Source organism: Orycteropus afer, unplaced genomic scaffold (assembly GCF_000298275.1).
Source record: "Orycteropus afer afer isolate SDZICR_OR568_19922 unplaced genomic scaffold, OryAfe1.0 scaffold00015, whole genome shotgun sequence".
In the NCBI taxonomy this organism is placed as follows: Eukaryota; Metazoa; Chordata; class Mammalia; order Tubulidentata; family Orycteropodidae; genus Orycteropus; species Orycteropus afer.
Genome location: NW_006921602.1, coordinates 14164880 through 14177306, shown reverse-complemented (window position 1 = coordinate 14177306; position 12427 = coordinate 14164880). Strand labels below are relative to the sequence as shown.

Here is a 12427-nt window from a genome sequence, read left to right as displayed (position 1 = left end):
CCGCCCGTGCTTACCTTGCTCCCGGAGACCCGGTCCCTCTTGGGAGGGTAACAAGGGAGCCCTCTGAGCACTAGTGACTAGGTTTTACCCCTTTCTCCTGCTCTTCCAATTATGAATTGATAGTGTCTTAAAATTTACAATAAACTATTTCTTTTCCTTATTTTTAATATGAATTGATAATGTCTTAAAAATAATGAAAAGAAATAGTTTATTGTAAATTGATATATTTAGCAAATAGGCCATTTGGATAATTTAGACTTCCAGAAAATTAATTTTTGCTTAATTGGCCTATTTTCTTCTGCTATCTGTATTCTTTGCCTTATGAGCAAATATTATTGCCCTAAAGTGGTCATGGTAAGAAACTCAGTCTATACACATCAAGCACTTGTCACAAGACTGCTAGACACTCTGAGAAAAGTCTTGATTGCAAGTGGCAGATAAAGGTTAAAGGTACTTGAAGTCTTTGTTGAATTACGGTGGAATAAAATTATATCCTCCCCCTAGTTCACGTTGCTTGAAAATTCCACCCATCTAACTAAAATTCTCTTGGATTCCTAAGACACTTTAAACTAGGGCCATATAGGAAAGGGCCATGGAGTTTGAAGGGGGAAGGTGTGCCCATGGTCTGTGTGTGTCGCCCTCCTTCCCTGCCGGGTGACACGCATAAGTTTCTCCCACAATTCAGTACCAACTCTATTCTGTTTTCAACTCAGGTTCTCTAGGAATGATAACTAGACATGTACTTTGTTTGTTTAACATTTCCTCATCATCATTTTGGGTGGCGTTCCTGTACCTTCCCCCTGCTTCCTCCATCCCAGCCCACGAGTTTATATTAGAATCTTAGCCCTTTCACATTTACCAATGCTACAGGGAAGGAGAATCTTTCACATGTCTTTCATGCCAATTAAAATTATTCTCCCTGAGAGATTTGTTGGGGGTGGAGAGCAGATTTAGCTTCATTTTGTTTAAACCATGGATTTCTGACCAAACCTTAATTTGTATTGATGACCAAGGCTAGGATCTCAGGTGTTTTATAATTACCACTGGATTACTACTGTTTAGTGATACTATTTTGAAACATCCCCTTGCAGATATATTTTGTTGTAAGAGGAAACATCTTTATTATAAAGATATTGCTTGCTACATTTAGCTTTCCCTTCTAAATCCTTTCTATCACTAGGAAGAAAAAAGTGAAATGGAAAGCATAAATTCAGTATCTGGGGCATGCTATACCCTGGATCTTTTGGGATCTTTATTTTCACAATTACAGGGGGCTGCAGCCAACCCAGAGAATGAGGACCAGCAGCAAAGGCTGAGAGAAGCTGCTGAAGGTCTTCGAGTGGCAACCAACGCCGCTGCCCAGAATGCTATTAAGAAAAAAATCGTCAACCGACTGGAGGTCAGCAAAGAGACTGGTGTTCTAGAATGTCCACTTAAGTTGGAAAGACTTATTTGAAAAAGGAAAAACTGAATTAATGAAGTGATGCTCATATAAAGAAAGCTATGCATTGGTTAATGCACTCAGCTTATAACCAAAAGGTTGGCAAGTTGAACCCACCAGCTGCTGCATGGGAGAAAGATGAGACAATCTGCTACTGTAAACGTTTACAGCCTTGGAAACCCTCTGGGGCATTTCTGCTCTGTCCTGTAGCATTGCTATGAGTGGAATCAACTCGATGGCAGTGGGTTTGGTTTTGGTATGGTTTAAAATCAAGGTTAGCCACATAGTTTCTAATTTAAGTATAATAAAAGCATTGTCACAAGTGTTGGAATTGTTCCAGTTCTAGCTTCATGGAACCTCTATGAAGCTAAAATTCTTAATGGGTTTGATATTCAGGAATAGAATTCAGAATTTTCTTTAGAGGACACACGATTGATTGAATCATTGGTTATTTTGCATTAAAAGATGTGCAGTTCAGGAAGTACCTTTAGCTGAAAGTATATCTATTTTGTTGGAGGCAATGACTTTTCCAGGCATCCCATAGGAAATAGGAAGTTTGGAAGACTAGAGATGGGGAATCAGGGTCGGATGGATGGGTATAGGTTAAAGGAAATACTTTCTGTCATTTTTAGAACATTATCCCCACTCCTCCTCACAAAAAAGAAAAAAAAAAATTGACAATAGGAATAGGCCCAGACTATAAGATAATAGCATTTCTATCATGAATGTATAAGGAGACCGTAACATTAAAATTTGGTGGGTTAGGGACTGAGAACTTGCCTCTTTAATGAAGAATCCTCCTCCATCAGTCAGCCCTATTCTGGAAGAAAATTGGTGTTTTTGTTCTTGGAAGCACATGAGAGAAAAAGCCTGATTAATCACTCCAGAGGGTATATTTCTGTGTATTTCTGAACCAAAATTCCTTATATTGTATAAGGTGTGAGCCCCCCAGTATTTGTACTTGACCCAGAGAGCAGCCTCTGCTTCTTGTGGGTGATTTTTCCCCCTGAAAACATCCAGACCTAGTGTTGCTTATCAGTGCCATCATAGCCTTGGAATCATTCCTTTTCTTTTTAAAAAAAAAGATAAATGAACGTGGGCCCTTCAGCTTTCAGACATGGCTGTCTTTGTCACTTGTCCCACAGAATGTAAACCAAGCAAAGATAAGAATCATTTGTGATTTTTTAGAAGTCAGAGTCTGTTCCTGGAGTTCTTCCTCACATGAATGAGCTGCCTTCAGTGCAGCAAACCAGTGGCAGACCTTTAATGGAAGTGACGGAGATACTTGTGCCTATACAAACCCTGAGTGTCTCTCTCTCTCCCTCCTTTCTAGGTTGCAGCCAAGCAGGCTGCAGCTGCAGCCACACAGACCATCGCGGCCTCTCAGAATGCTGCCATTTCCAACAAGAACCCTGCAGCCCAACAGCAGCTGGTCCAGAGCTGCAAGGTGAGGTTTCGGCTGACCAAGAGCTAATCTGCTATAGATAATGTGATAGCATTAGAAGGCCAGGTGCCCTGGTAATTTGGTTAATACAGACCATCCAGTCCCCTAATCCAGTTTGTACCACCTCCCATGTTCCAGGTGCACACACATCTGCTTTTTGTCAACTAAGTGCAGGGCCTGAGTTTGGAGAGAGAGTTTGAATGTTTTTCAGCATTGCCCTTTCCTTTGTCCAGATTCTTTTCTTTTTTTTTTTTTTTTTTTTGAGAGACCAAATCAGAGAGGATCAATGATGAGGCCATTTTCAGGCTCTAAAATAGTAATGAAGCATTGAGTTTCCAGAGTGCTTTTCTCCCTTTGAGAGCCAGGTCTCCACAATCAGTCTTTACTCTTGGAACAGAGTTTAATTTCCTGCTGTCCACTGATTACACCTGGAGAATTTATTTCATCCTGTCTGGCCTCAGTGACTTTGATACCTTGGTGTTTTCTATTGTTGCCCTTTTTTCTCTGTTCTGTGACATGGGCATTGATCAGGGAGGTGTTACGTTGAGGCTGGATTCCTATAAAGGGTGCAGTAAACAGCCTTGTGCCACTTTCTTTAAGGGCCCTGGGACCTCTTTCAAGAGATATGTTAATTGTGCCAGACACAAAATTTAATTGAGTAGCCATTGCCCACATGTTGGCAGTATGTCTGACTGCAGTCTCCTGAAAGTTATTTGCAGTTGGTGTTGGGAGCTAGGTGAAGAGGCATATTTAATTGAGATTGAGTTTTGGGAAGTTATTTGCCTGTTTCTCAGTCTCCATATCTCCTCTGAAGTTGATGATTCACATGTGAGGGGTGTCACTGCTTCTACTTAAGAAAAGACTTTTCTTCTGAGAGGAATATCCCAGAGCCCTCCAGTCCTGAATCTGGGTTTTCCAGGGCCAGCTCCCTTGTTGAGAAGTGAGTCTGCTCGAGTAGAAAAGCCTGAGCAATGCAAGAGGCCCTGGACCCCTGTCCTTGGATACTGTACAGAGTCAGGCCCCTGCTGTGGGAGGACTGCTTTCAGGGAATCCCGAGGAAAATGTGTTACCAGGCCAGGATGCAGTTGGTGTCAGTGATGATGGCCACTGTGCTGTGACTTTTGAAAGCCTGGTCCAATTCCTTATGATAAATGTCCCAGACACAGAGGAGAAATGTGGAAGAAACCATTGAAGGTCCATCTCCTAAGGTGACATGGCAAAGGGTTCCTTTAATGTAGTTGTGCCTCAGGGAATGGTGGTTCTCTATCATTTACCCCAGGCTTTGGGTTATCCTGTTTGAGAAATGAGAGGTGCTACTTTGAAAGGAGAGAGAGGAGCAGGAGGCACAGGATGTATGTCTACAAAGTGAGAAACCGAAGCACTTAGATATGCTCATCATTGAGCATTTCTCTCACTTTCTTCTGATCATAGAACCATATAATTTTGTTTAATCATCTATGAATTTTCAGTCTTTGTTTCCAAGTTTGAAATCTTAATGAACCAAGCTGGTGTTGAATTGCTACTGAGAAAATCATTAAAGGCCTATTTATGGAGAATCGTCTTCTGCCAGGTCTCTTGGGACCTTTAGAACCATAGGGTAGAGTCTGTGTAGGAGAAAAGTACCAAGTGAATAAGATTCAGGGTTTATAAGCACTTGGCTCTGGTGGCTGAGTGCCTGAGGCACTTGACTACTAACCAGAAGGATGGCAGTTCAAACCTACCAGCCACTCCTGGGAAGGAAGATTGGGCAATCTACTTCATAGTGATATTGCCTTGGAAACCCAAGGAGGGGTCACTATGAATCAGAAAATGATTCAACAGCAGTGAGTTTGGTTTAGAGTTTGGCTGCCTAACCATACTGAGTAAATCCAAGGCCTAGGACAAGCATTGCCCTAGAATACATAACCACTAGTTGCCCTGGAGGAGCTCTGATAGCATAGTGCATAAGGCATCTGACTGCTAACCAGAAGGCTGGAGGTTCAAACCCACCAGCCACTCCTTGGAAGGAAGGTTGGGCAATCTACTTCCACAGTGATACTGCCTCAGAAACCCAAGGAATGGTCACTATGAGTTGGGTCCAACTTGATGGCAAACAACAACAACAAGTTGCCCTGGAATCACTTCCACCCCATGATGACCCCATGTATGTCAGAGTAGAACTGTTCCTTAGGGTTTCAAATGGCTGATTTTTCAGAAGTAGAATAGCATACCTAAAACATACATCACCTTGGGCCATTTTCCACTCTCATTTGGTAAATCTGCTATACTAATTACCAAGTAATTTTCCTTACTTTTTAGGCAGTAGCTGATCATATACCTCAGCTGGTCCAGGGGGTGAGAGGGAGCCAAGCCCAAGCAGAAGACCTCAGTGCCCAGCTGGCCCTCATCATCTCCAGCCAGAACTTTCTCCAGGTAACACAGAAGCATTTGCTTTGGTTATTCTCAGAACCCTGAACTGGTTAGGGGGTCCCTTTATGCTTCCAAAGAGGAACTGACGAATCCCATAGCTTTAGCAAAGTCTGTGCATAAAGCAGACCTTGAAGCCCTTCTCTTCATATTTCCAGTTTCAGGAGAGGTAGATTTAGCTTGGCAAAGGGAAATGCTAATATGTACGGAAATTGCCCAGGGAGACAGCACATTACCCATTTTTCTCAGGAGTATCATACTTATTTCTCCTCTAAGAGAGAAAACATATAATAAACTGCAAGTTGTGATGAACACCTTGTTGTTGTTGTTGTTATGTGCCGTCGAGTCAGCCCTGACTCATAGCGACCCCTCCTTGGGTTTCCGAGGCAGTATCACTACGGAAGTAGGAATGCCCAACCTTCCTTCCGAGGAGTGGCTGGTGGGTTTGAACCGCCAGCCTTCTGGTTAGCAGTCAAGTGCCTTAGCCACTATGCTATCAGAGCTCCCCCACCTTAGTATTAGTTATTGCTTTAGGTTTGCTAGTTTCCAGAATACCTGATGCTACTATTCGTGGACTAGGAAAAAAATAAGCGATCAGCTCATCTCCTCCAATGATGTGATTGTTCTCTGTGGCAATTTGTATAATTAGTTAAGTATTGTCAGACTTTGTGGGGGTGAGGGATTCATTTTAAGGTAATTGAATAAAATAAGAACCCTTTTTACAGGCTTGTTGTATTCATATCTCTCTGCTTTATCAGCACTTTTTGCCTACCTGTATCTCATAATCCTTTTGTCTAATTAGGAGATTCTCTTCTTCATCACTTTCTAATTCAACCTGGTTGATTTTCTAAGTACCTTAGCTGCAAGATGCAGATATATACCCTGAAAGTTTTGATGTGAGCTGCATATACACATACATGTCTTTATATACCAAACTCACTGCCATGGAGTTGGATCTGACTCATAGTGACCCCTCCTTGGGTTTCCAAGGCGTTATCACTACGGAAGTAGATTGCCCAACCTATATACATTCTTTTAAATCAGAATTTATGAGCGCTTATTATTTTGAGTAAAATGAAATATTTAATTTTTGTCAACATAAACCATCTGTGATGTGATAATTTTTTTTTTTTTTTAATGTATGCTCAAATTTTGTTCCCTTCTTGAATTATTTCCTTAGAATAAATGTCTAGAAATAGAATTGCAACCAGCTCATTTTTATCTTTTGGGCATTGGGAATTGTGGATTGTACAAGGTGTTTTTCTTTTCATTTGAGTGATTAGAAAGCCTCTAACAGTTGTATTGCCCTTACTGCTGGCAGGGCTGTAGTATAGACCAGTGTGGCTGGCAGGGCTGTGGTATAGACCAGTGTACACATGCTCCTGGTTCCACTCTCTCCTTGTTTTGTTTTTCCTTTTCTCTTGTCCTTTTTAATTTTGCTATTGTAGAAACATCAGGGTTAAAAATAAATAGAAATGGCATTGCCATATAAAAAATTGTATATGCATTTTAAACTTTCAACCGATGTGCTGTAAAATTGCCCTTCTGCAAGGCTGAAATGAATCTAAATTTATGCCAGCAGTCTATGGAAAGCACTTTTTTAGTATATCTTTTCCAAGATGGAGAATTAAGTATTTTATTTTTATATAGTTTGCATTTCTTTGATTTTCACAATGATGAACATTTTTCATGTTTCATTTGTTTTTCTTGTGTTATCTGTTCATGCTTCTCACATACTCAAAAGCTGTTTTTTTTGTTGTTGTTTTTAATCAATTCTCATAAATTCTTTGGGGTATTAAAATATTAGCTTTGTCTTTAATATTATGATTTAGTACTTAATTTGTTATGACTTTACTAAACAATAGTTTTATGGCATGTATTAAAAGCCTTAAAACTGTGTATACTGTTTGATCCATAAATTCTACTTCTAAACATTTATTCAAAGAAAATTGTGAATGTGTACAAGGTTTTAGCTCTAAAAGTGTTTATTATGCAGTTATTTATTTTATTTGAGGGAAAAAAATGAAAACATTCCCAGCCATAGGAGGTTGGGAAATCTGAGCAGATATACATATGGAATACTATATAGCTATTAAAAAGATAGAATATGGAAAACAAGGTGATTGTAAAACAGAATAAGTAATATGACCTAGTTTTTGAAAATTGAATACACACACACACACACACACAGAGACATCCATATGTGGTGAAATCATTTTGGGTTGTGGGATATAAGGTTATTTTATTTAATTCGTTTTGTCTGTATTTTTGTAAACAGTCTATGGGGTCTATTTCTGAAAAAGATTAACAACTATTCCTAGATATACAAAGAAATCCTATTCAGTAAGACACTCTCTTTGAAACCTGTTAAAATGAAAATTTCAAGCAACCGTCCCAATTTTGCCTGCCTCACCCCGCATGCATCTTTTTTTGGGAAAAAAAAAAAAAATTCCTAGAATGCACTGCCCTAGAATATCTAATTTGGGATGACAGTTTTATGAGGGAAAGTAGATAGCTTTAATATTCCTTTATACATATACATATATATATAAACAAACAAAATTAGTTTTGTCTGACATGGCAGCATTTGCTATTTGGGACTCTGCTCTTCCGACCCTTGCTGCCCAGGAGCCATTTTACTTTCTGTTCTTCTCTCTACAGCCTGGAAGCAAGATGGTGTCCTCTGCCAAAGCTGCAGTGCCCACTGTGAGTGACCAGGCTGCAGCCATGCAGCTGAGCCAATGTGCCAAGAACCTCGCTACCAGCTTGGCAGAACTACGTACCGCCTCACAGAAGGCAAGTGGAACCTTGTCTGAGCAGTTAGCTTATGAGGGACGGAGGTTTTAATTTCTTGGTGCTGATGTGGACTAGGTCCCACCCAGGGCCTGAACATTTCTGGACATGTTTCTTGGCAGAGTTATCTATCCATGTACATGATCGTTGAAGATGCCCTTGTGGATTGGCTTAAAACTATGTGGAGTATAGTCAGCCATGAGACATCAGAGGGGCAGCATTCACATAGAGGGAAAGCCGGACAGATAGGAATACATAGATAAGAAAGGCACAGGGAGAAGTTTTTTATGGTTGGGGATTGTAATCATGTCTGTGAAATCAAATGAGCATGAACTGTTGAGAGTAAAATGAGTCTGCTTTGTATATATTTGCACCCAAATCACAATGAGAAAAAATAAATAAATAAACCCTACAATGTGGACTAGCTTCTAGCACTTTTAGCCATTACCTCTTAGACTTAGTTATCACCTTCTAGTTACAGATGACTTTTGTTAAATTACTTTAGATCACATTCTTCCCCCTCATCCCATGCTAAAACTGATCCATTTTCCCAACTTTTGGAGGAGGCTTTTAGTCATCAGATTGGTGCCAGGTAAATTGCAGAACAAAATAAGTGAGCAGATCTTCTAGGTATCATCTTGTGAACTTAATAACAAATTATTTAGGCAGTATATCTACTTTTGGGGGTCATGTCTATTAACCTTTTGAATTGCCCTGAAAGGTTTTCTTATCTAACTGGGGAATATTCACCTTTTATGGTCCTCAATAGAACAGAATTAAGGATTAAGTGAGTTTCTCTCTTTGGAAATGATTAATTACCCAAAAAAACCTCATTAGTACACTGTTTGATGCAGTATTAGCATGGATCAGTTTTCCCTCACTGTACCAATCCTTTTTTGAAAACCAGCAGCCTCATATATAGACAAGGAGAGAAGGTAGAATATGATCTGGATTCTTAATATGAGCTGTATAACCTCTGAGACTGTGGCCCTTAGACACACTTCAGACCTGGAATTCAACACAAACCCAAAGATCAGCTTTCAGCCAAACAATAGACAGGCTTATAAAGTGAATAACACCACCAGGGAGGAATGTATTCCTTAGTACAATCAACCACACAAGACCAAAAGGGCAACATTTGCCCGAAAACAAAGTTCACAAGATAGGAAAGGGAAGGTAAGAAGGACAAAAGGAAAAGGGGAACCCAGGGAGGAAGTGGGAAGAATGCTGTTACATTGAAGGGATTACAACCAATGGCATGAAACAAAATGTGTATGAATTGTTCAATGGAAAACTACTTTCTTCTATAAACTTTCACCCAAACTACAATAAAAAGTGAAATATTATATATGCCACGTGCTACCTAGCCACAGAAAATTTGTAGAGCTATAGACTTGGTGCAATAAAAGAGACTTTTCATCTGTGTTTCTACACAGAAGGTCCTGGGGCCATCTGCACCAGAATCATTTGAGGGTGCTTATTAGAAGGCAGTGTCCTGAGTTTTGCTTCCAAGCAACCAAGTCATTTTCTCTATTATAGAGCCTGAACATCTACACTTTAACCAATTTCCTCTTTGAGACTTAGACACCTACAAGTATTAAACAATCTCTCTAGAACAATAAACCCCAACTAGGCTGTCAAGCAAGACTGTCCATTGGGTGCAGGAAGACACTGAGAGTGTTAAAAATTTGTGTGTGTGTGTGTGTGTGTGTAAGGGTAAGAGTTTAGGTTCTGGAATCAGACGGCATACATTTAATTTCTGGCTCTGCCATTGACCACTTCAGTGACCTGGTCACATTAGTTACCTTCTCTGTGCTTCAGGTTACTTCTATAGTAAAACTGGCACATAGAAATTGCTCAATTAGTATTTGCTGCTGCTGCTGTCATAATTATCTTGAGAAGGAAAGAAATTAAAATTAAGTATTAAATATACTGCTAAATAGTTGTATGTATATATAATTGAGTAATGTGTGGAATGGAGGGGTGTAGTCAAAGCATTTGGAAACCAGTGTTCTAAATAATCAAGAAAATGAGTTAGTTTTCTTAGAACAAATTACTAAGAAGAAAGTTTTTATAATCTTATATATGAAAAGATAATTCTTAGAACATAATTACTAAGGAGAAAGTTTTTGTAATCTTATATATGAAAAGATAATTCTTAGAACAAATTACTAAGGAGAAAGTTTTTATAATCTTATATATGAAAAGATAAATGTAATCAAGAAATTTGTAAAGAGAGTTTTTACAGCTGATCCAGACTTGTCCCAGAGCCCTGGATTCATTCTTCCACTTAGCACATGCTTCCCAAGCCTGTATGTGTGCTCATGCTGTGCTTGATGGGTGCCCTGTCTCTAGAATCCAGACAAAGCAAACAAAAGGTCCTCTTAGTCTGAGAGGCAAATGCATGCCAGATAAAAATAGTTTCAAGGAGATTTTAAAGAAATCTAGTTAGGAGACATACGTAATTGATTATGTAGGGAAGTCAGGACTAAGTTCCTGAATGAGAATGACTTTGACCTCTTATTTCTACTCTTGCCTTCCACTACTAAATTTGGAGAATCTTTGGGTATATCCAGAGTGGCATTTCATATGCTGCAAAATGTCGAAACCTTTTTCCAAGCAGACATTGTACAATATCCCCAACTCTTTTTGCAGGCCCATGAAGCCTGTGGTCCTATGGAAATTGATTCAGCTCTGAACACTGTGCAGACACTTAAGAATGAACTGCAAGATGCCAAGATGGCTGCCGTGGAGAGTCAGCTGAAGCCACTTCCGGGGGAAACAGTAAGACTTTAGTCAGCTGGGGGGTGGGTTCTACCTTTAGTTAAGTTCACATTGAGGTATTTTTAGAAGAAAGGTTTTGTGCGCATGAATTTGAAATATTTTGAATGCAAAATACTAGGAGATCCACATTTCTTTAGAACTACATTGAGATAGAGATCACCCTGGGGGACTCTAGTTCTTGTTCTCTTCGAGTTTTCCTAGGGTTTGGCTGAGAATGAATAGAGGTTGATTAATATTTATCCCACTTCTTCATAAATAAGGCAAATACTAGTGTTTGAGGCTCATCCTGCAGCCTTTCTCTGCAGAGTTCACAGTGCAGCTGGAGGAACTAGGTTTGGAACTAGGAGTTCTGATTTCTAGAGCCAACTATATCATAACCTTGCTGTGGGCCTTATTTTCTCACAAGTCTTATCTCTGTATATCTATATACTTTATCTCTGAAGTAATTGTCAGTGAAGTGATAAGCCCAGAATATATTTAACAGTCATGTTTTTAAAAACATTTACTTAATGCCCAGCACTGGGATTGTCAATAGCAAAACACTTTAATATGGTATAAAGGTACACGATTTCAAGTGGAATTATGGGACAAGAGATCTAGTTTGATCATAATACGATACCTCCTGGTGCTTATTTCAGGGTTTTTTGCATTTTTTTTAACTAAAGTATTACAAATTCTTCTCACTGTTATGTACCTCCTTTCCCACATTCATGATCATTGCTAATAAAATACTACCACTTACTAAGCATCTATTATTAAACACTGCACTAAATACCACACACAGTCTAGTTTATCCTGATAGTAACCTTATGAGCAAATTTTATTCATGTTGTTTTATAGCTGAGAAAACAGGAGGACAGAGGTTGTCACTGTTTTTCCCAGAACCAGCATTTGAATCCAGGTCTAAAGAACTCCAAAACCCTTGATCATCCATAACTAATTCTGCTCTTTGGATGAACTAAAGAGTTTTAAGATATAAAAAGACTTCAGGGGGATCTAATTCTCCATAGAACTGTACATAGAAATTAATGAGAAAATATTTGCTAAATAAGCAAACCGAACAAATCCAAACCTACTGCCATTGAGTCAATTCCAACTCATAGTGGTCCTATAGGACAGAGTAGAACTACACCAATAGGGTTTCCAAGGCTGTATATCTTTATAGAAGCAGACTACCTCATCTTTCTCCTGCAGAGCAGCTGGTAGGTTCAAACTGTAGACCTTTGGTTAGCAGCTGAATGATTTAACCAGTGTGCCATCAGAGCTCCTTCTAAATAGGCAAGTTATCCCTAATTGTAAAGATGAGGAAACTCAAGCACAGAAATGTTAAGTCCCTTAACTAAGGTTAGTGATAACTAACTAACTAGTGATAACTAAGCTAGTACTAGAATCAGGATTGGCTCCTGGCCCAGCAGCTTTGCAAAGTGGTCCAGATGTCTCCTTGCAAACTCCTGGACTGCTGGGAGCCCAAGAGAGATGGCATGACATGGATTCTGCCTTTGCATAAAACAAATGATCAGTTAGAATGGAGGAACAACCATGTAATTAAAAAAAAAAAA

The 12427-nt window shown here is 39.4% G+C and overlaps 1 protein-coding gene across 1 annotated transcript in view; it reads left to right on the top strand.

Moving 5' to 3' along the window:
- Positions 1-12427, top strand: part of TLN2 (talin 2) — a 278945-nt gene that overhangs the window by 73580 nt on the left and 192938 nt on the right. Inside the window, exons 20-24 of the mRNA XM_007958215.2 lie at positions 1271-1399; positions 2775-2888; positions 5184-5297; positions 7953-8087; positions 10740-10868. Coding sequence (XP_007956406.1) covers positions 1271-1399; positions 2775-2888; positions 5184-5297; positions 7953-8087; positions 10740-10868 — 621 coding nt within the window. The remainder of the gene's footprint in view (positions 1-1270; positions 1400-2774; positions 2889-5183; positions 5298-7952; positions 8088-10739; positions 10869-12427) is intronic.